This window comes from Zea mays, chromosome 5 (genome assembly GCF_902167145.1).
Source record: "Zea mays cultivar B73 chromosome 5, Zm-B73-REFERENCE-NAM-5.0, whole genome shotgun sequence".
Lineage (NCBI taxonomy): Eukaryota > Viridiplantae > Streptophyta > Magnoliopsida > Poales > Poaceae > Zea > Zea mays.
In genome coordinates, this window is record NC_050100.1 from 34,492,443 (window position 1) to 34,519,776 (window position 27,334).

Below are 27,334 nucleotides of genomic sequence, written 5' to 3' on the forward strand. Positions count from 1 at the left end.
CAATTAATAAGAAACACAATGATATATGAATAATATTTTCGTATTTTGTGTATATGTATTGAATAGTTTGCTTACGACAAAATAAAACGATTCATAGTGTAATAAGTTGTCTATGTATGACATGGTAAAAACTTGCACGGCAACCCTAGGTGAGTCGTAGACTTCCGAAACATACATTCATGGCCTCGGTTCTTTCAGAGAACTTCAGTATTGTTCAGGGATTCCGATGCCCTTTCATAATTATATATTATTCTCAACAACCTGCAAACCCCTTTTTTACGATCATTCGGAAGACCGGAACACTAAATCATCTACAGGATATGCACGGAAAAAAATATGAAGAACTGAACATTGTAACAAGTATCCTAATTTAGAGATACAACAAAACTACTCAAGATACAAAGCATCAGTTTCTCTGCTATCTACCACCCTCCTGTACCAAAGCGTCTAAATGAGCTCTCCCTGTAGAACAAATGAATTCGTAAACACTTGCAAAAAGTGCACGACGCTTCCCCTCAATCTTTCCTCCAGCATTAACCTGTTTCCAGCAAAAGCCTCATCCACTGTGTTTGTCCAGGAGGTAGACTCAGAATTCACATTCACATCTGATGCGATTATTAGGAACTGGCAACAACAAAAAAAATTTGGCTGTTGCGACGCACACCGTCCTGCAAAATTCAGGACAAAGCATGCAGCAGCTGTGTGAAGCAGTCACCAAAAGAATTGAAACAGTCGGTGACTTCTATGCGACAGAAAGCCTTCAGGTCTATGAATGACAAATATCAACAGTTCCTTGGACAGTTCAACAACAGTCACCACTGATATTTGGCGGCAAGAAGAACTTCCTCGTAGAGTTTAGCAGCGTTATCCCAGCTTAGGTCCTGCATCATCCCTCTACGTTGGATACCTTCCCAACTGCTCCAGTAATTTCTGTATGTGTTCAAGCAGTGCCCTAGGGCATCGATCATTCTGTTTGCCTCTGCTTTCTCAAAAGTCCATCCAACTCCAACCTCCTCATAGGGATTATAATGTTGGACTGTGTCGCGGAGACCACCAACAGCATGAACTACAGGAACAGTCCCGTACATCATGGCATATAGCTGGTTCAGCCCACATGGCTCAAACCTTGATGGCATCAATAGTATATCAGCCCCTGCTGTCATCCGATGAGCCAACCGGACAGAGAACCCAACCCAGCCCCGGACCCTGTCATAATGCTGGCTCTCAAGCCTCCTCAATGTATCTTCAAGGTCTTGTCTTCCAGTACCCAACATAATTAATTGTACATCCTGACCAGCAATCCACGGCATTGCCTCTGCTATCAGATCTACACCTTTTTGATGGTCCAGCCGTCCAATAAAAGCAATGACCGGAACATCGCCACGAACAGGGAGTCCAAGCTCTTTCTGTAGTGCTTCCTTGCACTGTGCTTTACCAGTCTGAACGGTTTCTAGAGAATAGTTGGTGTACCCATCAGATTGTAGATGGACATCATGCCTAGGATTCCAATCAGCAGTATCAATACCATTTACAATACCCTGGAATTTCCAATCGTTTTCATTAATGATACTATGAAGGCCCCAGCCGCCATCAGGTGTTTTGAGCTCCCATGCATAACCATGACTAACGGTAAGCAAACGATCAGCAGCTCTAATACCAGCTGCAAAAATGTTTAGATGATCACCTCCGAATGGATCATAAAGTTTGAACTGATCCATGTAATGACCAGGCAAATCCAGGTACCTGAAATCATCTATCGGGCCACGGCCCTGGAAAGAGAAATTGAAATTAACTTACCTGAATGGATGGCAAAATAAGTGAATTTATCTTCATGGACAGTATAAACGAAGTAGTTTTAACAGATAAAATACTTATAAAGTAATAGCATCAATGGTAAATTGCTATGCAAACAGGTTCTGGAGTACAAGCAGCCAGTACTGCGCTTACAGAGGGTAAAATAGTACAACGCTTACAGAGGACATAATGGTGATGGCAGCAGAAGCTGAGAGACTGCTTCAGTCCCTAACCTCTATGCCTATTAACCATCGGATCTCTATATACACAGATGATGTGGTCTTGTACCTGCGGCCTAGAGCCCAGGACATTCAGATGGTTATGGATATTTTGCAGCTCTTTGGAGATGCCTCTGGTCTCCAAAATAATGCTAAAAATAGCAGTGTCTTTCCTATTCAGTGTGGAGAATCTGAGGTAGAGACGTTGCAGGGATGATGCCTTGTGAGATCTCAGGCTTTAATAGTGGACTTCCTATCCATTTGGGACCTCCTGCGAGATGTAGAGCTGCAGATGCCACATGGGAGTTGAGGATAAACATGTTCAGGCTCGCTGCAAATGGGAAGTATTCGGCAAAAGCAGTTTATGAGTGTTTCTTTCTTGGGTCTACCCAGTTTGATCTTGCTGGGAGGATATGGAAGGCTTGGGCACCGGCTAAATGTAAGTTTTTCTTTCGTTAACTGCCCTACAGAAGTGCTGGACTGCTGATCGGTTGAGAAGGAGAGGCATGGAACATCCAGAACGTTGCCTCTTGTGTGATCAGCAACGAGAAACAATTGACTATCTACTGACCTGTTGTGTGTTTGCCAGGGATTTTTGGTTCCAATTGCTTCAACAAATTAATCTCCAGCAGCTTGAACCGCAACCTCATGATGGCAGCTTCATGAATTGGTGGTACTAGGCCAGCAGCCAAGTCAGTGGTGTAGCTAAGCAGGGGATGAATTCCCTAATCCTTGGAGCCTGGACACTATGGAAGCACATAAATAGTTGTGTTTTTGATAAGCAGTCTCCAAACTTGGTTGTAGCTCTCAGAAAAGCTAATCAAGAGAAGAAATTATGGTGTCTAGCAGGGGCTAGGGAGCTATCCCTGCTAACCGCCCCCATCCCAGGTCTTTAGTTGAGTTTAGAGGGTTGCTCTGTTATGTCTAGAATCATGGATTCTTTTGTGTATTGCTGTTTTTTTACCACCATAAGGAGGTTGTGTCAGTTGTACTGGTCCATCTTGTTTTTTCTTTCATTCTTCTTAATATAATGATGCACAGTTCTCCTGCATGTTCGAGAGAAAAAATAGAAGCTATTATCTCATATATATCTTTAAAGACAGCAAACATGAACCACCCACTACTTTTACAATGTTCTGGCCAAACTACCATTGTCTGGCTATCTGGAAGGTTTGTTCCGCATGTTTTGCTGTGGCTGTGACCATATATGTTCAAACATTCTTGTATATTCCATTATTTTCTAGTGCAACAAATATGCAAGACAGTGAAGGCACTAGATAATTTCTGGCTTTCCTATCTGAGACCATGTTAATCTTCATGCCCATTGTTTGCATACAAAACTCTGCCATCATCTTACATGAGTTATGATGCATCCAAAGGCTCTAATAACCACACGGTTCATTGGTTCCCTGTCTAGAATTATAGCGTTTAAAATTTTAATGAGGCCTAGAGGTATATGTTATTTTAATCACTCATCATGTGATTGTTTACTTTACTAGATTCATTTTGTAGAACCAAATTTCAGGTACTCAGTTTTGCTCATTTGCCCGATTGGCTGAGTAAATACAGGTGTATATTCTCATCTTCTCTTTTTACTGCAGGCGCATCCATGAACACAAAGTCCTGCGTCCTGGTTTAGTAACCCGGAACTGGGAATGTGGGAACAATCTAGTTCCCGTAGTGTTAAAACCTATCTTTAGTAGTGTACTGTGTACCACGTTCCTGTTCCTCGATCCGGGAACCTGGTTACCAGGACTCCTGGGAACACCCCCCCCCCCCCTCCTCAGAGAGAGATCCACACTACCTTGGCATGTGGACCCACATAATTATGTACAAATCCTAGCCCTAGAATCTAGGGGAAACAAAACTCATCGCTCAGGCACTGTTCCTCACTTCTCTATCAGACTCATTACACACTCTTACACACATTAAGGTAAGGAGATCCTCCTGGATCCAGTCACACAATGCTACCTTCATTGGTTGCCTCTACAGCCCTACCTGCTGCCTTCCAGACACTCAATGCTACCTTCTGGGTTCCATGCCCAAATCAAAGAAGCTCCCACATTTTGACGCCTTATTAATCAGCAAAGGCTCAGTCAAAGATTGCATTCGATATTATAGACTTCTTTCCAATTTGAGACCAACCCCAAACGTGTCAAGACATCGTCAGTTCAGCATAAGGAATGGCAGAAGGTAGGGGTTATGCTACATGATTGACCATGTTTGTTGGTCCAAAATGATTTCCCAGCTACTTATTTTCTCAATCTCTTTGGATTTGTCTTTGTATGCTCACAAGAGAAGGGTAAAGGTTGCCATACACATGCTAGATAATAGATATGCGCTTGGGCTCAAATTGCCTGGCAGGTACAACCATGGGCCACTATGACCTGCATGCACCACTGGCCTAACTGCCATCCCTAGAGTGGATCACATATTTTTCCACTAACTACTACAACAACAAAGTCTCTTAGAACTAAGCAAGTTGGGGTAGACTACCTATAAACCCAACAGGATGCATTAATGAAGAAGACAAATAAGTAAATAGGTATAGCAATAGAATATATGTGTGTGTGTGTACGTGCGGGCGTGCCACGAGTGTGTGTGTGCACGTATGTGCTTGTCTGTATGTGTGTGAAATAATTCTCATATACATATGTATCGTAAGAGCAATATTTTTCAAATAACCGAAACAAGTGAGATCCATGTAGTATTAAAGAGCAATAATTCAGGCAAATTATATACACAGGATATAGAAGGTAACAGTAACGAAAAAGATCTTACCTGATGTGCTATATTGTGTATCACAAGAACTGAACGGGCATATGGCATAAAACCATTGTCACGATAGTATGCCTTTAAATAAACAGGTAGAAGTGCAGTATGCCAATCATTTGCAATAAACACAAGATTTCCATCACCGTAGCAGAAGCCACCACATGGAACATACCATTGAACCTAAAATGATGTTTTCTATAAGCATATTGAATAAGACAATGAAAGAGAAATAACAAGGTTAAAAAAGGCCACGCATTTAGGCAATACTTCAACTGGGAAAAATTACCCCTAGAAAGGGCACTCAAACAGTCCAAATGATAGTCATAAAGATATCATGTTATATACATAAAAACTGGATGTATCTGAAGGAGTGTTAATTGTGTAACTAGGCATCTTAGATGTCAAGACAAGAAAGGTTACCTCTACAGCTGCTTTGCACAACAAAACCATTCGTTTCCAGATGTCCTGCAGATAAAAGTTAATCTGCTTAGTGTCAACAATAAACAAAACAAAAAGGAGACAAACTGACAGGTACTCCCTCCATTCCAAATTATAAGGCGTTTTAACTTTCCTATATATATTATTTTTATTATGTATCTAGATATAGTGTATATCTAAGTGCATATCAAAAGCTATGTAATTTGAAAGCGAGATGTGCAAAAGGACATCTAGCTGAGTTGGTTAGATAGTCTGAGTAGCATCCTCAGGTCCTAAGTTCGACTTCCTGTGGGAGCGAATTTTTAGGCTGGGAATAAAAAAATCCCTTCGTTTGTCCCAAGCCAAATCACAGGTCTAAGGCCCGGCCCCGGCCCCGGCCCCGGTCGCGGTCGTTTCTTACATGGGCTACGGCGCCATTGTGTATGGGTGGACATGGGTTTCTCAACCTGCATGAGAAGTTCTTCTTAATACAATATCGAGGGTTGTCTTACCCCGCAGGTCGAGTTTTTTTGAAAGGGAAGTATCTTATAATTTGGAATGGAGTATATGATACAGATCTCATATTAGCTTTCAGTAAAGCAAATGTTTTTATAGCCTGGTGTGTGGTGTGTTTGGGAGCAGGTTCAAGCCTCTCCTTTGTACTAGGAGCAGGCAACTGCCTCTCCTTTGTGATTTTTCTCTCTTCTTAATGAAATGACATGCAACTCTCTAGTGTCATCAGAGAAAAAAGTATCAGCAAATGAAGTGGTATACTCACAGTTTGGTCCCCACCATAAATTTCACTTTGAACATAGTGGAAGACAGGATTGTCAATGAAAACAAAATCCACACCATCTATGTATGCATGATAATACTTTACTTCCATATCCTGTCCAAACAGAACATTTTCAAGCTATATTCAATGTGTTAAGCTAATATAATATGATAGCAGAGGAAAATACCTGCCCTGCAACGTGGTAGCTCCTTGGCTCTCCTATCTCTTGTGGTTCCTCATAGTCACCGTATTTTGGAACTACTACCTAACAAAAAATATAAAAAATGATTATGTGTTTAGTATTTAAATGCTTCTCCAACTGTAGCTATTGAAAATTTAGTTTTGTTCTAACCAAAAATCACAGAAACATAGCCTATGTTCTCTCAAATAAGAACACTGGTTTGCTTTGGAATGTACTGCATGAGTTATTCCCATATGAGGCACTAACCAAGATTAACAATACAGCTCCTACTTTTTAGAAAAACTACTGTGCCTATTGGTATTGTGGCTTTTCAAGAGCGTACTTTTTAATGTTGGACATAACAATTATATGAAGGTATGTTTTTACTGGAACCATAAAGCAAAAGTTTAATAGAATAGTAGGCTCCCACAATTAACTAGATTGCACAGTGAAGGTAGCAGAGCACAACATTGCAATCTAGCCCTAAAACTGAAAAACAGAATATCCAGGTACACTGCTTAGAATTTAGGCAACTTGAGCTGCAGAAAAATGCTTCTATATAGCTCAAATATTTTTGGCCCAAACGTATATGAGTTCTGCTGAACATATCATGAATAGATCTTAGTCTTTTGTGAAAACCCACTTTGTATAAGGAGGCCATAGAGCACATGACTCGCACAGCTGGTTAATTATGGTTGTCCACTCAATATGGTTTTATAGTGGCCACAATGTCAGGTACCTATACAAACTTAATTGTCAATCCTCTTTAGTTGAACTAAAGTGATTTTCCCTTGTGCCGGATGGGGAACAGTAGAAGGCTTAGGATTGGTGATCTCTGTAACCATGTGAACTGAACTGATTTTGTGTTGGTGTGTGTAAGGGTTCTTATCCCTTTTTTTGTTCTTAATATAAAAAAACACGTCTCCTGCATTTTCAAAAAAATCTTTTTGCAACCATCTACAGGATGAATGAGTGATTTTATGGACTTTACAACCATCCTGTTTATCTTCCATGTTAACTTGCACCACTTCCAACTAGTAGGAGCTTAGTTAAATCTCTTTCAGACACAATAGCTCACAAAAGGCACACCATGACACGATGACCTCTCTTGGCCAAAGCCTTAGGCAAAGCTCCAGCAACATCCCCAAGCCCACCTGCAGGAAATTGGTACAAGGTTATTGCAAACAAAGTGAACAAGGGATTAAAATGGTCAGTGTTGAATGCAATTTTTGTGGTGCTGTTAGTGCAGGAGATATCTAGAGCCACCTGCCAGAAGAAAGCAGAGGAAGAAAAAGAAAAAAAACAAATTATTAGCCGGTGTATGGATATACGGTGGTATACGGCCAGAAAAAAAGTGGAAGAAGAGCACCCGTACAAGCATCCACGAATGACCAAATTGGCGTGGCCACAAGCACTGAAGTTTGTTAGGATTATCATTCATTTAGATTAAAGTAGTTCCTGTTTTCTAGAGTGGGTCAGTTTTATGCTCAGTCAGGAATAAACTAGAAACATGATAACACATGAAACATGATAAAAATAACAATTCCTAATATCTATAATAATTTAGCAGATATATCATTAAAATCAGTGGCAAACTCATATGTGCACTAGGTGGTCACTAAACCCACACCCTTTTTGCCAAAAGAAAAGGTTATTTACTTGTGCATATTTATTTTTAAAAATAAGGGATGAAATGATGTCACTAAAGTAGGCACGCATATCAACAGCAAAGCCTTCAGTCCAAGCATATTAAGTAGCCAAATAAAAAATATTCAACTTGCCTGTTAGAGAAAGAGAAAAACATGTTCTCAAAGACAGAAAATAATGGTTTGCTTCAGCAGCTTTCTAGTTCAAAAAAGCTCCATAGAGTCTCCATGTATGCTGATGATGTGGTCCTTTTCTTATGCCCAACACCGACAGATATAGACCTTACTCTTAGCATTCTTCAATTGTTTGGAGATGCCTCTGGGTTACACAATAATGTCCAAAAGTCAAATGTGTATCCTATTAGATGCTCTGAGGAGGTTCTGCTCGAAGTCCAATCTTTGCTGCCATGTGAAATCTCAACCTTTCCTTGTCGTTATTTGGGGCTCCCCTTATCCTTACACAAGTTAACAAGGCAGCAGTTCCAACCTTTTGTGGATAAGATAGCTGATCAGCTTCCTAACTGGAAGGCAGACTTAATGACAAGGGCTGGAAGAAGAGTGCAAGTTCAGCATGTTCTTACTAGCATGACGGTATATTTAGCAATGGCAGTAGATATCCTACAGTGGGGTTTGGAGGCTATTGATAAAATTAGAAGAGGTTTTCTATGGAGAGGCCGCAAAGAAGCTAAAGGTGGTCATTGTCTTGTTGCCTGGGAAAAAGTATGTCGCCCCCTAAAGCTTGGTGGGCTTGGTATTTCTAGTTTTCCAGAATTATGTTGGGCACTTCGACTAAGATGGCTTTGGTTACAAAAGACTGATCACTCTCGCCCCTGGTCTGGTCTTCAAATACAAGTCCCCAAAAAGGCTAGAGCCTTCTTTTCTGAAATAGTGACCACTGAAGTGGGGAACGGAACCAATACCAAATTCTGGAAGGATAAATGGCTGAATGGAAAAAGAATTGCAGATTTGTTTCCAAGGCTGATCGGCGCAATTCCGAAGCGGCTAATCAATTGTAGGACAGTTCAGGAAGCAATTGTTGGCGCCAAATGGATTTCCGACATCAGAGGAGCCTTGTCAGTAGGGGTTTTGTCAGATTACCTTCAGCTTTGGGATTTGATTTCTGGCACCGAGCTGCAGCCGGAGGTTGAAGACAGACATATCTTCAGTATTGCCCCGAATGGTGTATACTCAGCCAAATCAGCATATGAAGGTCTGTTCCTGGGATCTGTGACATTTGGACACTACAAGAGAATCTGGAAGTCTTGGGCCTTGCCAAAATGTCGCTTCTTCCTTTGGTTGGTTGCCCATAAGAGATGTTGGACAGCTGATAGATTGGCAAAGCAAGGCCTAAATCATCCAGATAAGTGTCTCATATGTGATCAAGAGGAAGAAACTATAGACCACCTCCTTGTGCAATGTTCCTTCTCACGAGAATTCTGGTACCTTTTTACTCAGGAAATTTGGTCTTCATTCACTTGCACCACAGCCGACCGCAAACTCCTTCCTGGGATGGTGGGAAGTGGTGGGGGAGCAGTATTTGGACTCACAAAAAGGGCCTTAACTCTCTCATCATTTTGGGAGCTTGGACTTTATGGAATCATCGAAATAAATGCATTTTTGATGGCTGCAACCCAAGTATGTCCTTAAGTCTCAGAGCTGCTGATGAGGAAAGAAGAAAATGAGAAGTTACTGGTGCAAAAGGCCTAGCTCATTTGGCTGCTCCCGTGGTAGAGCCTTAGGAAGTTTGAGTAGTTTGTTTTTTGATCCCCTTATGGATCTATATTTGTATGCCTGTTTTTGGCCTCCGTAAGGAGATTTTTTCTGTAAACCTTTGTTTTTTCTTTTTTCTTCTGCTTAATATATAATGGGGCGCAGTTCTCCTGCGTGTCTCGAAAAAAAAGAAAAATATCAGTCTGTCTAGTTGTCTCTTTGACCACACAAGAACATAGGTTAACAACCCACTGACAAGCAATCACGCCTTTCTAAAACTGAAAAGATCGCCCAAATTGCATGTCGACTTTACAGCAGCCACTACAGAGTAGTGGACATGACTCCTAGTGAGTTACAGAGTTGGGTTTGAAAATTGGGAAATGAGCCTAATAGCACCTGTTCTGTTGTATTTAGAGAAATAACATCAATTTTGCACTTGGCTACCTAATAAAATCTCAAACATATGTAAATTTGAAAATTACACTCCTTGATCAAATGGCTTTTTTTCTCAAACAATGTAGGAAAGCTGTATGTCATTACATTAACAAAAAATGGTGGTTTTTCACCATTATAGTGAGTTCAAGGTCCATACAAGAGAACAGATGGATTCCTCTGCCCTCCGAGCCTAATCTAAGTTAGAGAAGTAGAGTATTTGCGGCATTATAATAAAATGTCTAATGGGAATATGGGATATTCCAGGGATTGCTATTTTCTAAAATTGCCATCCTTTCTGGAGTTATTTGGCTGTTGAGGTTCTTTGATGTACTATATTTTTTTTCTTTTTGGACTAATCACAATCCTACTTATCTAATGATCCCTTCAAAAAATGTCAGATTGTGAGATTGTACTTCCTTTTCTTAGCTATCGCTACAGTCCCAAATCACAGAATCACAACCCAATCCCACCCCCTGTCCACACATACACACATACACAGCTATTTTTCCAAGAATGTGGTAAAGTGACAGCAACAGCATACAAATTGGAAAAATAATGTGTAATTATATCATTCAGTTCTTACCTGTTTTGGACCAAGGAGCACACTCTGCGGCTACCAATATGACATTCATAACATCAACTTCAGACGCATTGTCATTTGTTCCCTCGTTAACTGACTGCTCATGTCCACTTGCTTGACTTAGTTGTACCACATAGCCTTGTTTCATACCATTATCTTCTTCTAGTTCATACACACTACGAGTAGCTCTAGGAAAACTTTTATACTGATAATTCTCACTGAAATCAGTGCCGTCGTCTTCTGAACTTTCATAGTATGTGTTCTGATCGTAGATGGATTCTCCATAAGTGGTGTCAAATTCATATTGCTGTAAAGACCTATTATGGTATGTCTGATGGTCATAACCAATCTCTGTGCCCTTTGCAATTGCATTCAGGTTTGATAAGGAACCATCACTCTGACCACTGAGTGGCTCTTGCTCATTATGAATGGAACTGTCTAGTATAGTTGAGATGAGCTGCTTCTTTTCTGATATCTGAATAAGTTAACCAAATATCATCTTTTGAAACATCCGATAGGTCAATAAACAATACAACAGATGCATACACTAGTCACTACACCTCCATACAAGTAGCTAGTAAAATGAATGCATGCTAACTTAGGAGGTGTTTGTTTGGAATTATAATCTACTCGGATTATAAAATCAAACAAATTTTGAACTAACACTTAGTTCAAAATTTGTTGGATTATATAATCTGGACAGATTATAATCCCAAACAAACACCTCGTTAGTAAGGTGAATTGCAAATAATTCCAACAAATCTATCATGAAACACTAGTTCCAAAGCAGAGCAGGTACTGAGAAACAGGCCAAAATGGGAAAAGAACAGCAGTGTGATGACATTCTTAAATTGTCCGCACATTCCCAATATGTATTATGAAAAATCATAAATTCCGACAGGAATATATTAAAGGGACACATTCATCAGTATATTCTATGCTCTAGCAGTAATCATTTGCTTATATGGAAGGTTGTAAAATGATAATATATTAATATTACATCATTCCTAATACTGTCACCTTCTTCCACAAAAATATAACCCATCCAGGCTCAATTCCTGATACTGTCAGCTCCTTCCACAGAAATGTAACCCATTCAGACTACCCACAACCCATGTTTACCATAAACACACATCATGTGTGAAACAGTAAAAAAATTTAAAGAAGATTTTTAAAAGTGACTGCAGTGAAAACAGAAGTCACTCAATTTTGAGTTCAACATTCTTCTGTAAAACCATATCTAAACGAAGTTTGACTCTTCAAACAATTTGAGCAGGTTCATGTATGTAAACTTCATCTACATATTGTTAGACAGTGTGTGTACTCTGTGTGTGTGGGCCGGCACCAATGTTGGTTAGGATTCTGAGTCTATATATATATATGTACTCCATCTCCTATGCAATACATCAAGCACTTCACAATCTTATATGGTATCGGAGGGCTAGGTTAGGGTTAGGGTTTTTCCTTCCTATGCCCGCCGCTGGTCACCTCCGGCCGTCGATCTCCCCTTGTCGGCCGGACTTCCCTCCCCTCCCTTCCCCCCATGGAGCTTGCCTCCACTGTAGGGGTCGCCGCCGCTCCCCTGTCTGCCACGAGAGCGTCCCTTGCCGTCGTGGCCTCCACAGGCGCGGGCTCAGCCCCCATCACAGGCGCAGGCCGCACGGCCGCCGCCACCGCCGTCGGCGCAGGCGCGGCTCCCCTGCCTGGAGCGAGCGTGGCCCTTGTCGATGCATCCTACACAGGTGCGGGTCCGGCCCCCCTCGCCGGCAGGCCGCATGGCCGCCACCGACTTTCTGCTCAGTTTGCAAGACGCCGGCGCCGCCACCTAGGCTCCTGGCGACGCCACCCAAGCTGACGGCTCCCTGCCCGGCCTCCCTCCCTCCTCTGGTCGTCGGCCTTCCACGCGGCGGCCTCCACAGGCGCGGGCTCGGCCCCCCTCACAGGTGCAGGCCGCACGTCCACAACCGTCGCCGCCGTCGGCGCAGGCGCGGCTCCCCTGCCCGGCGTGGGCGCGGCCCTTGCCGTGCGGCCTCCCTCCTGCAGCCGACGGCCTTCCCATGTCCGCCACTGGTCACCTCCGACCGCCGATCTCCCCCCTGCCGGTCGGACTTCCCTCCCCTCCCTTCCCCCCATGGAGCTTCCCTGCTCCACTGCAGGGGCCGCCGTCGCAGCCACCGCCGGCCAGGGCTCGGGTGTCGCTGCCTTGTCTGTCGCGGGCGCGTCCCTTGCCGTCGCGGCCTCCACAGCGCGGGATCGGCCCCCCTCACAGGCGCAGGCCGCACTACCGCCGCCACCGTCGTCGACGCAGGCGCGGCTCCCCTGCCCAGCGCGGACGAGGCCCTTACCGCCGCGTCCTCCACAGGCCCAGGCCCCCTCACCAGCGTAGGTCGCACAGCCGCCGCCGGCTCCCTGCCTAGCCTCCCTCCCTCCTCTAGCCACCGACCTTCCCCGTCGTGGCCTCCACAGGCGCGGGCTCGGCCCCCCTCATAGGCGCAGGGCGCACTGCCACCGCCGTCGCCGCCTTCAGCGCAAGCGTAGCTCCCCTGCCCTACGCTGGCACGACCCTTGCTGCCGCGTCCTCCACAGGCGCGGGCCTGACCCCCCTCGCCGGCACAGGCCGCACGGCCGCCACCGGCCTTCTGCTCAATCTGATGGTCGGCGGCGGCGCCACCTAGGCCGCAGGCACCCTGCCCGGCCTCCCTCTAATGGAATAAGTCTTGAGCATTTGTGGGTCTCTTGTGGGGGACTGCAGATCTTGTTGCAGCTCCTTTTTGACTGCGAGGACAGCGTGCATCTCAGGGATAGCAGCAGCAGCATCTCCTTTAGCATCTAGAGGACAGCAGGAGCTTTTTGACTGTCCTCCTTTAACATCTAGAGGGCAGCAGGGACAATAGCATCTCCTTTAGCATCTAGAGGACAGCAGGAGCCTTTTGACTATCCTCCTTTAGAGGACAACAGGGACAGCAGCATCTCTAGTGCTGCATACTAGAGGACATCTCTATAGCGTCCTGCTAGCCTCCAGCCTCGCGGGCCAGTGTCGACCGACCTGCGCTCGCGCTCTGGCCTTCCACAGCCGGCGAGCAGCGGTCCCTGCCCGCTCGCCTGAGAAGACCAGCAGTGCCTCATACTTTCAAGCTTCTCCTGTCGCCGGTGTCAACGCCCCTATCTGGTTGAATCTGGCGCAGACCCCTGCCTGGCTGGACCGCCCCATCGTCCCACCCCTTTTCCGTCGCCGCCGAAGCTAGATCCGTTGTTGTCGCTGCTTTCCCGGCCGGATCCACCGTTGTCGCGACCTTCCCGGCTGGATCCGTCGTCCCTTTGGCTGGATCGTCGTCTTCGTGGCTGGATCTGTCGCTGTCGTGGCCTTCCCGACTGGATCCAATGTTTCCCCTTCTACTTTGCTACGGACGTGGCCACCCTGACCATGCCGGCCTCCCTGGTGGAGCTCCTCGACGACCGAACGCGGAAAGAAGCACGAAGGCCCAGAGGTTGATGTTGTCCCTTTTGCGTCGCCCCATCGATCGTTGACGCTCAAACGTCGACCCCTCCAGAAGAACAGGCTACTGTCACGTGTCTCTCGACCATGGCCACCTCGACTTCGACTACCTCGGCATCCAGGGGCTATCATCTTCTTGGAGTACACACCGGTCTCTACTCCAACCGCAATATTCACAACCTCACGACGCTGAGACTGCGGGGGGATTTCAACCTGTCGGCTGCTACCTTTGGCTTCTACTCCAGTCTCATCATGTGTGGTGCCCCGTTGCGACTGTGGGGGGATGTTAGACAATGTGTGTACTCTGAGTGTGTGGGGGCGACACCACTGTTGGGCTGTCGGCCCATTAAGGTTAGGGTTCTGAGTCTATATATATGTACCGCATCTCCTATACAATCTTACACATATGTCTACCACTATATAATCCACCAGTTTAAACTTTGCAAAACCGAACCAGCCAAATCACCCTCACACTCATAACATCCACTAAATCCACCAAACAAATTGCACACAGACTTAATGCACCATCAAAACCAACGGTTCAGATCGCTGGATAACCTCTTTCCCTTACTCAAATCCAATAAACAATATTATTTGGATCATCTCTCCCCCTCCCCCTCCACGCGACACCACCGCCCCCTTCCCCATCCCTCACTCACGTCGTCGTCGTCGCCGCCGTCGACCCCTCCCTAGGATAAAAGCTTTAGCACAGGCTATATGCTAGTAGAAGACATACTATGTAATGTACAACAGCATTGGACTCAATTGCTAGAACACAGATAGTGATTTTCTAGTTTCATGAATTGTCACGCGATATATCAGAGATCCACAAGAAGTACATAAAATCTAAAAATGGTATGGATTAATTATTGACCAAAACATTTGATTCCGTCAAAAAAACGTGTAAAACAGTACCTGATTCATTATGATCTTGTGCCTTGCCAGCACTTCCTTGCTTTTCCTTATTGTGGTACGAAGGGTTTCGTTGGTGATATGGTCTAAATCCTCGTTGTCATCACCTAAACTGACTTGACCAGCAGCATTGTCATCCACCCTTGCGACACTTATACCCTTTTGAAACCCCCTTCTGATCGATCGAGTGAGCACCACGGGCCACACCGAACCAACTTCCGCACAGAACCTCACCTAGGAACACACGGAGAGAGCAACACCAGTCAGCACACGCACTGCAAAACACTTGACCTGCACTCCCAAAATCCACCATGCTCCACCGATTTATGACCTGGAAACAACCCACAGAGCCAACGGATCGGCCCAGGCTTGACTGTTGAAAAACTTATGTTCACAACACTGAGTTAGGTCGCGGTGCGGCAGGGCACCGGTGGAGAGCGACCCCGCCGATAATTTCAGCTGCCAGATCACTAAAACAATCGCGCATTTCAAGCGAGAGGGAGAGAGAGAGACAGGCTCACCGGGCGGATCGCGGGGTTGCAGCGGCGGCGTGGAGCGCAAGCCTGCGGGCGCAAGGTGAGCCCCCCGCGCGGAGCGGAGCAGCGGCAGCAGCAGCCGAAGGTGGGGGAAGGAGGGACGACCCGGGGGCGCACCAGCGGCGGCGCGTGCAGCGGGGCGACGGGGAAGGTGGAAGCCGCCATAGGAGCGGGCATCAAGGTGCGGGCCGGTCTGGCTTCCGTTCAACGTTCAACAGTGGAGCCGGAGCGGTGCTACTACTACTAGGCACCGGCGTAGTGCAGGCTACTTCGCTGCTGATCCGGAGGTGTGGTGGGATGGGGACGCGGAGAAGAAGGTGCTCTTTTACTCTTCTCTCTCCTCGCGAGCCGCGACGGGAGTGGCCGAGTGGGCCGGACTGCCGGAGGCCTCGGTTCGAGCCAACTCGTGCCGTTGCTAGCTTCTGTTGCGTTTTTTTTTTTTGTTGGCCTTTTCTGGAGTCTTTCCCCCCTTCCGTTCCGCTGTGCAGGTTGTGCGACTTTGCTGGCCACGAGGGGAGGCCGTGGAGAACGTGTGGCCACGAGGGGAGGCCATCCTTTTCCGCCCTTTCTCGCGCATTCTCCTTTTGAATCCTGACCAGGCAAAAAAATCCATATAGGGCGCGTTTGGTTGCCTGGTTTTGGCCCAGCCTGGCCCATGGAATCCTATGTTAGGGTGTTTGGTTGCCTGCACTGCATCCAGATGCTGCATGCGCTCGTGCAATACCCCCTCCCCAGCCTGGCTCCGGCGGAACGCCTGGAGTTCTCGTTTCTCCTCGGCCTGGCTGGCTGCGCACGCGAGCGGGCGAGCGCGCGCTCCGAAAGGCGGCTCCCGCCATGCAGCCGCGTTCGCGCGGGAAGCTCCTAGGGTTACCGCCTCCTTTCGCGCCAATCTCTGGTATATGTACCCCTCTGTGGCGTCGCAGCCCTCTTTCGTCCCTTCATCTTTCTCTCTTCATTTCTTTCTGTCGGTGAGAGCAGGTGATGTTTTGTGCTATTTCCTTCTTCATTTTCGGGATGTGCAAGATCTGTGGTCGCTCCTAACATTTTTTGTGTTTCCCCTTTCCTTCGATCTGTTGGAATCTGGTTAGGGTTCGTGGTTATCTCGGTTAGGGTTCTTGACCAAAAAGCGCAGGTAACCTCAAATCCGCCCTAGATCTTGTGATTCCCTGTGGATTAGTGTTGAAACTTTGCATATGATTCATGTCCCTTACTGAAGTTTCATTTTATTATCTGAGCACATGTCTTAGTCATTGATGTTTCATTATGTTATCTGAGCACATATCTTAGTCATTGATGTTTCATTTTGTTATGTGAGAACATGTTCTGAGCCATGCATTTTCCATTCTTGCTATGTATTAGATGGAACCTATGGATCAGAGAACACTGCTTGTCAATCAAGCGGCTGCTTTTGTTGCTGTTATTTATGCATACTTCATGAGTAGGCTTAGGGTGGCACAAGCTACGCGTCCTCAAATCACATACGGCCCATTAAGTGCTATGGATGAGGAAAGGCAAGCAAACCTGAACAAAATTTACAATTGCAATGATGTAGAATGTATTAGCATGCTGCGCATGCGTAGAGCTCCATTCTTCAACTTGTGTAACCTGTTTAGGGATAGAAACTTGCTAAGGGACACCATACACAGTTCTATAGAAGAGCAAGTGGCAATGTTTCTTCATGTAGTAGGCCACAACCAAAGATTTAGGGTCATTCACCAAACATTTAGGAGGTCCATGGAGACAATTTGTAGGTACTTTAGGGAGGTTTTGTATGCAACTGGTGAACTAAGGCAGGAGATGATAAGACCACCATCACTTGAAACAGCTAGTAAAATCAGGACCAGCCCAAGGTGGTACCCATATTTTAAGGTAAAAACATAACAACTAATCAACTAAAGTGACATTTTGGAATATACAAATGGTGATGACAGTTGTTGGTATGATGTAGGACTGCATTGGTGCAATAGATGGAACCCATGTTCATGCTAGGGTTCCAACAAAGATTTCTGCAGCATTTAGGGGTAGGAAGCATTATCCTACCCAAAATGTACTTGCTGCAGTAGACTTTGATCTGAAGTTCACATATGTTCTTGCTGGCTGGGAGGGCTCTGCACATGATGCCCTCATTCTGGCTGATGCTTTAGAAAGGGATGATGGGTTAAGGGTTCCTCCAGGTACTTATACAACATGATGGTCCACATACTTAGTTTCCCATTGATGTATAATTGATGTATAATACAACTTTTTTAGGGAAATTTTACCTAGTGGACGCCGGTTATGCTTGCCGACCAGGATTTCTCCCCCCTTACAGAGCCACTAGATACCACTTGAAAGAATATGGTGGAAGGAATTATCCTACCAATGCTAGAGAGTTGTTCAACTTGAGGCATTCTAGCCTGAGAGTGACTGTTGAGAGGGCTTTTGGCGCGTTAAAGAATCGATTCCGTATTCTAGATAACAAACCATTCCATCCTTACAAGACCCAGGTGCAATTAGTGCTTGCATGTTGTATTCTTCATAATTGGATTCTTGATCATGGACAAGATGAGGTGTTTCCTGACGAATCTACATGGGAACCCAATTGTAATACCAGTTCACATCTTGATGGTACTGATGTGGTAGACAATGTAGCTTGGGGTAATAAGAGGGATGAAATGGCCAACCTGATGTGGACCAATAGGGGCAACTCCCATGTTTAGTTGATGTCAACCTTGTAACTTTGTATTGTTTTGTAACCTTAAAGACATGTGTTTAATAACCTAAGACTAAAGACATGTGCAATGATGAATTATGTGTTGAATATACTGAGACTAAAGACATGTGCAATGATGATTGTATTTTAAATCTGAAGCAATGGAGTTTTCCAATCTGTGATGATCTCCTTGCATTTTTTACATCTGAGGCAATGGACTTACACTATCTATGATGATCTCCTTGCATTTTTTACATCTGAGGCAATGGACTTACACTATCTGTGATGATCTCCTTGCATTTTTTACATCTGAGGCAATGGAGTTTTCCTATCTGCGCTGATCTGCTTCTAATATGAGGCAATGGATTTTTCCTATCTATGATTGTGTTCCTAACTGAGGCAATGATTGAATAACCTAATTAGGGGATGGCCGAGGACAGTGTTCAAGTAATTGGGGAGGTGCAGGAAGTGGTGGAAGTGCATGCTGGTACTGATCAGCGTGGCAGGGGTGCAATGAGGTGGACTAGTGTTATGTCTGCCTTTGTGCTCCGCCGTATGTGCCAGCTGATCTCAAGTGGTGTTAGAACAGACAAAGGGTTTAAGGAGGTCCACCTGAACCAGGTTGCCAAGGCTCTACAAGAGTTTATTGGCAGTGAGGTGACCGGTACTCAGGTGTACAACCACTTACGTAAATGGAGACAGAGGTGGATGAGGGTGGCAAAATTAAGAGAGTTGAGTGGTGCCAATTGGGATGAAGACTTATGCATGATAAGTCTGGAGGATGAGCACTACAATGGCCACATTAAGGTCTGTGTTTATTCCTAACTTGTCCTGAACATTACTACAGTGGTGGCATTCCTTTTTCCACTTGTATTGTATGCCTAACTTGTCCTGAATGTTATACTTAGGCCCACCCTAAGGATGCTGAGTTCTTAAACAAGCCTATAGAAAACTATAAGGAGATGATGACTATATTTGGGACAGGATTAGCAACTGGGAAGTATGCTATGGGTTCAAATGAAGCTTTAGGATCTCCATGCGAGGTTGCTACTAGCTCTGTTAAGACTGATTCCCTTGATGAAGACAAGAGTGGTAAGTCAGTTAAGACTGATTCCCTTGGTGAGGCAACAAAGGATATGAAAGAAGGTAGTAGTGGTGTAGGCAATAAGAGGAAGAGGGGTGTGCTCACTGATGAGGACACTCTGATGTTGTCTAAAATGACAGATGCTGTCAAGGATGTGGCAGCTGCTATTCGTGAGACCAAAGTGGAGGTGATTAATCCTGACCTATATGTTGCAGTGATGTATATGCCTGGATTTAGTGAGGAAGCTTTAATTTGTGCTTTCTCTCATCTGGTGGACAACAAGGCGCAGGGGGATGCTTTTGTCCACATGACTGACTCCCATCGTGTCCTGTGGCTAAGGACATGGCTAGCCAAGAACTACTTCCTGTAGATGCATATTATGCTAACTGACTGATCATTCTTTTGGGTAGCCAAACATATACCATGAGAGGTTTTGCTTTTGCTGTGAGACAACTTGCTTGTCTGTAAGGTCACTAATTAAAGATGTAATAATATTTGCAGGAGGTGTTGTAATATTAGTTCAAGCTTTAATCATTACAATTTTAGTTTCCAAATTGATGTAATAATGGTTACATTAGCTGTTTTATCCCCTCTTGGTCTGTGGTGGTAACCTTACCAATGTATGCAAGAGGTGACTTTAACAACATGCATGCAGCCAACCAAACGTCCATGTGCTTGCATCTGCAATTTGAATCCGCATCTCATACAAGCAACCAAACATAGACTCTGTGCAGCCAGGATCGACTTGACCGAGTAACCAAACACTGGGCTGTTGGAGGAACTCAACCAGGCCAGCTGTAACCTGGCTGGTATGGTGCGAGCCAGGCAGGCCTGGGAAACGATCCAAACGCGCCCATAGAGCATCAGCAAACACTCCAAGATTTTTGTTGGAGGGTATTTGTTTGAAATGTGAATAAGGTTCGGTTTATTTCGTTTTTCATTTCGCATGTCATACATAACTAATGCATATAACATGTTGTGGGTAGCATAAAACTATCTCTAGCAGCTTACATATCCCTATGTCAATATTCAAACTTCAATCTACGAATACGGTATGAGTGAACTGCTGGACACGACTAAAGAGACCTTTGTTTCATGTGTTGTCCATTATCTAGTGGCGAAGCTAGGCCGTAGTGGAAGCCTGGACACCATATTTCGTTGTTGTGCCTTTGAGCTGGTGATGGGACACGTGCTCGACGACGGAGGCCATGACCCTGAAGAGGATTGTATATGTCCAAGGAGACGCCCAAGCTTGATTCCACGTCCGGCACCGCCGCCAGCAGTTTAGCAGCAGTGCAGGCGACTAGGACTAGCTACGGTCTATTGCTGCCTTCTTTCCACTACCCCGTTTCACGCGCCCGTTCAGCGGAGACCAACAGACTCCGTCACTACTATTATTCCTAACCTCTTCGTTGTCTATCTCTCTTAGAGTGTGTCCAAAAGAACGCTAAAACAATCACGGAAAACCTTTTTAGGATTGAAAATAGAAAATCCTTCAACCAACAGTTCCCCTTTTCTCTCCCAATTTTCTGTCGTCCTGAATCTGAGCGTCACTGTCCCGCATATATCCGTGACCACGAGTCTTCCCCAATCCAACCTGTCCGTGCTTCATCGTTTCCTTTCCCGCACCATTTTGCCGATGAAGAACGACGACACCGAGGGAGGCAGCAGATACGCAGTGAGGAGGCGACGCAATGCAACAGCTAGCCAGCTACGGTGGCATGACAGAGAAGTAGTATGCCAGATGACTTTGGTCCCACGGTGGCGCCCTTCGCAGTGACCGCGATGAACCCAAACACACTGCCTCCGAGTTCATTACGCCGTCACTTTGATGCCGAGCAGTTGGAGCACATCGTTGGGGTTGGGGAGCAAGTCCTTTCACCTTTAAAATTATGTTTTTAACTATTGGGGTTAATTATTAAGAATCTGTTGTGGGAAGATTAAATTTTAAGGAAAATATTTTTTTAGTGAAACCCCCAATACATAGTTTTTGATAGTAATTTTTTTGGTAAACTCTTGGAGTTACTCTTATTTCTCATAACATTATCACACATTCTACGCTACAAAGCTTAGATTTAGATAACATCGCAATTTTGAGCAACTCTTGGAACATAGACGGCCCAAAATCTCTCCAACAGAGTTCAAAACAAACAACTTATTTTTAAGCTCGCCCAAAATCATCCCTTATACAAATCCAAATTTATGTCAACCCCATCAACTTCCACACGACAAATTTGTGCGTACTATCCTTCGCCTCTATGTCACATTGGTCTCATATATCAGGATTATTCAAATATAACTCTACATGTAGGCTTGAATCCTTGTATAGTATTTGTCTAGGTTCCAGTTGGTTGGAGCCATTGGATTATAGCTCGAGGAGAACATGCTTGCAATTGATGTCTACTGGTGGTTTAAAAAATCAACTGCCTACGTTCTTTCTCCATCGGCCTAGCAATGACAGAGCTACAAGGCGGTTCTTTATGAGGTGAGGAGGCATGGCTCGGTCAAGGATCCATGGGAGAATTCTAATCAATCTAAGGGTTAGTTTAGAAACCATATTTTTAAGAGATTTTTATTTTTCCAAGAGAAATTATTTTATTTTTTATTTGAAAATTATGAATCCATTGAAAAAAAAATAATATTCATGTTATTTAGCACATGTTATGACCTATTTTAGGAGTAAATTGGATTTTTCGAGCACCATGCTCACGAAACATTAACGTGAACTTGCGATCTAGTTATTTAAAATTGTATAAAACACAAACGAAAACAAAAAATCATGAAACTCGTTGACATGTTATGATATCATGTTTGAGTGTTTCAAAATCATAATAAAATGATAGTAAAAAAGTTACAAATAACAAATTGACCATATTGGGGTGCCTTAAAATCAATGGTATCATATTCATCTAGTGTGGTAAGTTCAAATCGATGAAACCATCATTTTGTGCCTCCATGTTTAAATCAAATCTTATTAAAAAAAAGCTAAGAACCGATGACATACTAAACAGATAACTGCATGCACAGGAACTGAAGAAAGAAGCCCTGCTGGAAGGCTAGAAAAAGCTCACGCTCGAGACCTTGATGCCGGCTTGCCGTGCGTTTAAATAGGCTAAGATAAAAACAACCTGTGTTTAAAAAATAGGCTAAGACGAAGACAGACACGACGGGAACCGAAAAAAGAGCAACATAGGCACGAATGAAAAAAATTAAAGGCTACTTTAAACGCCTCATTTTCCAAAGGATTTCTATTTTTAAGAAAAAATAATTTAATTTTACTTAAAAAAGAGAAATCATTTGAAAAAAATAAAGTTTCTAAACTAGTCCTAAAATAAAAAAAAGCGCCGCACAAATGGCCAGCGCCCATCCACAATCGCTAGAACGCGCGCAATGGAAAAAAAGCTTGAAAAAACGCTGAACCCGGGAATAGAAAACATTGAAGCCTTGAAGGGCAAACATAGAAGAATAGATAGATTCAAAATAATCATACCTGGTATGCTAAATCGAAACAGGAGGGAGTCTGTAGTAGTCCAGTTCACAAGTAGCGGCAGCTAGCTGCTGTTGGCTGTTGCCCTTCTCCGAAAGAAAACTACTCGAGCTGAGGCGGAGTAGCCAAGGAGAAGTCAATGCCGTTCTAGCAGTCCAGCTTTCACATGGAGCAGGTCAAACACCTTATTACGCTTGACGCTTTGCAGCAGCGATCTCGATCTGTGGAGGATTGCATCAACCTGACAATCTCTCGAGTTCTTCACCTCCTCTCTCCCAACGGCATCCATTCAGCCCTTGGATGACCAGGCATGGCCGTGGGAGGCCCCTCCTGGCCCAATTTGCAGTGCCTGGTGCGGCGGAAGCCGGCGACCGCTGGCTGGGCCGAAGACGCTGACAGGGGAGGTGTCCAGCGCCTCGCCAAGACGCTATCTATTCCCCACCTCGTCGCCATCGGTACCTTTTTTTTTGTGGCATGCAGTCTCTGGAGCTGGAGAGGGGTTTTGTGCTTTCACTGAATCTACATCTACTACTGCTCTGTCAGATTTAGACAATGCAATACGTGCCTCACTTGAACATGCATGATCCTCAGGTGTCGGCTCGACGATTGGCGCCGGCATCTATGTCCTGGTTGGAACCGTGGCTCGTGAGCACACCGGGCCGGGACTGACGCTCTCCTTTCTGATAGCCGGCGTCGCCGCGGCTCTTTCAGCATTGTGCTATGCCGAGCTCTCCTGCCGTTTCCCTTCGGCAGGGAGTGCCTATCACTACTCCTACATCTGCATTGGGGAGAGGTACATGTGCAAATGCACACTGGCAACGGTTTCTTGTTATTTTCCCATCTGTATTATACTCAGTGCACATCATAATTAAGGAGGAACCGTGGGTTCCTTGCTCACCTTAGCCTTTTGATCTTCATGACAAACTCCGGAAAACTGTGCCCAGTGTTGCTTGGCTGATTGGGTGGGCCTTGATCCTTGAGTACACCATTGGGGGGTCATCAGTGGCACGTGGCATGTCACCAAACTTGGTAATGCTATCCATTAAGTTATCTCTTCGGAGAAGTGATCTCTTCAGAACAAGGTCATCAGTATCCTTTTTTTCAGGCTCTATTTTTCGGTGGCCAAGATAAGTTGCCATTCTTTCTAGCACAGGTGCATGTCAAAGGCCTCGACACCCCAGTTGATCCATGTGCTGCTATTCTTGTCCTGATAGTTACTGCATTACTCTGTCTGGGAATTAAAGAGGTAGCAGCACTGAGCCTACAAACTTGTCTTGGAAATTTTGTTCTCCATCTTTTCAGTTATGCAGTTATATCAACATTTGTGGTGTGGATTCTACAATCTAGGTTTTTATTTTGTGTGTTAGTTCCCTTTCTAGACACAAGCACATTTATCCATGAGATAAATACAGATAGTAAAATATGGAAACGTGTTGATGCCACACTCTTTTGTGTCGTCATTTGTGCTCCGGTATATATTAAAATGTTTCTTCTTCTATGAAATTATGACTCCATTTGTTCTGGAGTTCAACAGTTGGCTACTTTCAACTTAAAATTATACACTCAAGTATGAGTTATGTCCTCATCAGAGCTCATCTGTGGAAGGCATCATCACCACTGCAAATATCATAGTGATGCTCTTTGTCATCTGCGCTGGTGGATGGCTAGGATTCAGGAATGGCTGGGTTGGTTATAAAGTGCCAGAAGGGTATAGTAAAATTTCTTGATTCATATAACCAAATCAATAAATTGACCCCCAATTGGACTTTGACACTTGTCTGGCTGGTACGCAGTTATTTCCCTAATGGTATCAGCGGAGTTCTCTCTGGATCAGCAACCCTCTTCTTCGCATTCATTGGCTTCGACACAGTTGCTAGTACGGCCGAGGAGGTCAGCCTACATTCATGTACAAAATGCCATTTGTGTTCCTGTAAATTCTGCTCCAGCTTGTGTGCAGTTACATGATCACCATTAATTAGGCCTGTCAAAGTGATTTTCAGGTGAAGAATCCTCGACGCGATCTTCCATTGGGTATGGGCCTGACCTTATCCCTGTGTTGCTTCCTATATATGATGGTTTCTGCTGTTGTGGTCGGTTTGGTGCCGTACCACGCGATGGATCCGGACACCCCTATTTCTTCTGTGTTTGCGCGATATGGGATGCAGTGGGCCGAGTAAGTTCTAGGTTCCTTCCAGCTGGAATGCTGAATGATCCAGCTGTGATTGAGGTCATTTGAACATCTTGTGTATTGTATGTTATTGAACATTTTTACCCCACTGAATTGTAGGTATGTTGTTTCCAGTGGAGCTGTTCTTGCTCTTGTGGCATCCTTGATAGGTGGTATTCTTCCCCAGGTATATGTATGAACCAAAGTATTGTCGAGTCTCCTGTTTCATTTCAGTTGCTTTCCTGCTTCTATTAGGACTGAGTAAAATTAATGCAAAAACTACTGTTTTGAAATATGCTGGAGCTACATAAAATATGTGAGTCGCCAATAATCTTCTAGAAAAATAAACAATAGAGGAGCGACTCAAAGGCCAGAGCTGACACAGAGCATAGTTGATGGCAGGAAATGCTACAATTGTGGGCATGACACTTGAGCTACAGCTGTCCTTCACATAGAATTGTGGTGACTGGAGTGGAGCTCGTGGAGGTTCTGATGGTTGTGGCTCGCTACAGGAAAACCGTACATTTTCGGGGGCCGCAATTATTGTAGGCGGCTTATCCAATGACCGCCGAAAATAAGTGAATTTTCGACGGCTAACACCTGGCCCTCTAGTTGCCGAAAATAATCAGCCTTTATTTTCGGTGGTCAGGTCGAGCCGTCGAAAATAACTTAATTATTTTTTAGGCAACGAGCCGCCGCCGAAATAACCATTTGCAAGATTACTTTTGGCGGCCACTTTATAGCCATCGAAAATAATCTTTATTTTCGACTAGAAACTTTCGACGAGTTACTGCCGCCGAAAATAACCCTAATATCGCTGAAAATAAGCTATTTTCGGTAGAAACGATTTATTTTTAGCTGCCTCTAGCAACCGAAATCGCCTATTTTCCTGTAGTGGCTATGGAGGATATATGCATCCATCCTACACAGAGAAATGATCTTATCAATACTCGGCAAATAACTAAAAACAATTTAGTATGGTACCACTCCATCACATCTGTTAAGCATATAAATGACGACACATGGCAAACCCTAATTAGGGTCACTAATATCGCTATGCTCTGGCCCAAGCTTCTCGGCCAACACGGTCTCCATATAACACGCGATGACCGGGAATGTGCTGCAGCGATCCAAGCAAGATGACGTGAGAGGCGGTGGCCGCAACCACAAGCGGAGAGGAGCTCGACGGGGCGCGCCGCAGGGAGATCTCTGGGCGAGGAGAGGACCTCGACGAGGCGTTGGCGTCTCGGTGGCCATGAAGCCGTGGAGGTCTCTGGGAGCTGGCGGCAGGGCGACGAGGAGCTGGCGGCTGGGTGGAATCGCGACGAGGAGCTGGTGAAGGAGCGGCCTAGCGGCGGTGTGGACTGGCGGCGAGGAGCTAGTGGTGGAGCCTGGCAGTGGGGCGGCCGACGACGATGAAATGGGGATGGGGATCGATTTCTAGGAACATAGAAGATGGGGATGTTCGTTGTGGGCTCCACCTGTAGCAACAAACGTGGGCCCATGCTGTCAGGCACGTTAACTGTGATGGAGACGGTGTGCGAGTGTTTCTCTGAGCAAAGGAACGGGTCCGTGGGCAAAACTAAGCAAGAAGAAAAACTAAGGGTAGAGTTGAGTAACAAGGCACAACTAAGGGCACCAATGTAAAAAAACCCAAAAGAAATCGATAATCACCATCACAAGCAATCTTGTGTCACATAATCTCACCAAACACATTGAAATTGATCTGTTCACCGTAAGGTGAATAGTGTGGCATCAAGACTAGAAGGTATAGTCTAGTAACAATTGCCGAAAAATGGTGGTGAATCAATATGTAACAAGGCATGCATGATTGGTATATTTGCCTATCTTGAGGGTGTGTTTTGTTGTAATATGTAAAAACATTAGGTACTTCCTGGCAAATTCAGTTAACTACTTTGCATCAAAAAAATTCAGTTAACTACATAGTGGAATGGTGAGAGAAGGACAGAAGGTTACCCATCAGTTTTCCCAAACAAACTAACAGAAACAAAGACACAAAGTAATCATTAGATTTATTTGAAGTATAAATGTAACGTGGTCATTGTATATTCCATTTGAGGAAGGACCGTTTATCCTAAATTAAACCTTAAATGCTGATTCTTAATTGTTTACATGTTGCTTTTGATCAGCCAAGAATTATAATGGCCATGGCTAGAGATGGATTGCTCCCGCCACTGTTCTCAGATGTTAATCGAAAAACTCAAGTGCCAATCTTGAGCACAGTCTTAATTGGCACATGTGCTTCTGTCCTGGCCTTTTTCATGGATGTCTCCCAATTGGCAGGGATGGTAATATGCTAATTATCATATAAAATTTTAAGATGCTGGATACCAGATGGTAACAGTTTCTTGATTTTTTTTCAGGTAAGCGTGGGAACCTTATTGGCATTTACTGCGGTTGCCATTTCT

The 27,334-nt window shown here is 44.7% G+C and overlaps 3 protein-coding genes across 7 annotated transcripts; 2 read left to right on the forward strand and 1 right to left on the reverse strand.

Annotated features, from left to right (window-relative positions):
- Nucleotides 1-250: 250 nt before the first annotated feature.
- LOC100136828 (starch synthase IIc precursor) lies at nucleotides 251-15,857 on the reverse strand. Its single transcript, NM_001398261.1, has 9 exons — nucleotides 15,461-15,857; nucleotides 14,943-15,173; nucleotides 10,535-11,006; nucleotides 7,250-7,314; nucleotides 6,167-6,244; nucleotides 5,983-6,093; nucleotides 5,208-5,252; nucleotides 4,794-4,967; nucleotides 251-1,769 (listed from the first exon to the last, which is right to left on the reverse strand). The coding sequence occupies exons 1-9, from the start codon at nucleotides 15,650-15,652 to the stop codon at nucleotides 813-815; spliced, it is 2,325 nt and encodes a 774-aa protein (NP_001385190.1). The 5' UTR covers nucleotides 15,653-15,857; the 3' UTR covers nucleotides 251-812.
- A 403-nt stretch (nucleotides 15,858-16,260) lies between these two features.
- Nucleotides 16,261-19,895, forward strand: LOC103628121 (protein ALP1-like). Of its 5 annotated transcripts, none has more exons than XM_020538306.2 (4): nucleotides 16,261-16,370; nucleotides 16,564-16,607; nucleotides 18,591-18,974; nucleotides 19,076-19,895. In XM_020538306.2, exons 1-4 carry the CDS (start codon nucleotides 16,310-16,312, stop codon nucleotides 19,619-19,621), a joined length of 1,035 nt encoding a protein of 344 aa, XP_020393895.1. In that variant the 5' UTR covers nucleotides 16,261-16,309; the 3' UTR covers nucleotides 19,622-19,895. The 5 variants fall into 5 exon arrangements, with proteins under 5 accessions (XP_020393895.1, XP_020393897.1, XP_035814886.1 ...); XM_020538308.3 differs by having other exon boundaries at nucleotides 16,284-16,453; XM_020538305.2 differs by adding an exon at nucleotides 17,424-17,649 and having other exon boundaries at nucleotides 16,319-16,370; nucleotides 16,564-17,344; nucleotides 17,726-19,285.
- A 2,952-nt stretch (nucleotides 19,896-22,847) lies between these two features.
- Nucleotides 22,848-26,483, forward strand: LOC100192997 (uncharacterized). Its single transcript, NM_001138168.2, has 7 exons — nucleotides 22,848-23,767; nucleotides 23,844-23,984; nucleotides 24,328-24,446; nucleotides 24,532-24,628; nucleotides 24,739-24,911; nucleotides 25,026-25,092; nucleotides 26,032-26,483. The coding sequence occupies exons 1-7, from the start codon at nucleotides 23,753-23,755 to the stop codon at nucleotides 26,242-26,244; spliced, it is 825 nt and encodes a 274-aa protein (NP_001131640.2). The 5' UTR covers nucleotides 22,848-23,752; the 3' UTR covers nucleotides 26,245-26,483.
- Nucleotides 26,484-27,334: the final 851 nt, after the last annotated feature.

Bases quoted from the DNA above. Each gene is read 5' to 3' on its own strand.
- LOC100136828 (NM_001398261.1), bottom strand. From the start codon at position 15,652: ATGCCCGCTCCTATGGCGGCTTCCACCTTCCCCGTCGCCCCGCTGCAC. The intron at 15,174-15,460 runs GTGAGCCTGTCT...GTGTGTTCCTAG, and splicing joins GCAACCCCGCGATCCGCCCG to GTGAGGTTCTGTGCGGAAGT. The intron at 7,315-10,534 runs GTAAGAACTGAA...AATTTCCTGCAG, and splicing joins TGCTCCTTGGTCCAAAACAG to GTGGGCTTGGGGATGTTGCT.
- LOC103628121 (XM_035958993.1), top strand. From the start codon at position 16,835: ATGGAACCTATGGATCAGAGAACACTGCTTGTCAATCAAGCGGCTGCT. The intron at 17,345-17,423 runs GTAAAAACATAA...GGTATGATGTAG, and splicing joins GGTGGTACCCATATTTTAAG to GACTGCATTGGTGCAATAGA. The intron at 17,650-17,725 runs GTACTTATACAA...CAACTTTTTTAG, and splicing joins TGGGTTAAGGGTTCCTCCAG to GGAAATTTTACCTAGTGGAC.
- LOC100192997 (NM_001138168.2), top strand. The intron at 24,447-24,531 runs GTATAGTAAAAT...GCTGGTACGCAG, and splicing joins GGTTATAAAGTGCCAGAAGG to TTATTTCCCTAATGGTATCA. The intron at 25,093-26,031 runs GTATATGTATGA...AATGTGCTGCAG, and splicing joins TAGGTGGTATTCTTCCCCAG to CGATCCAAGCAAGATGACGT.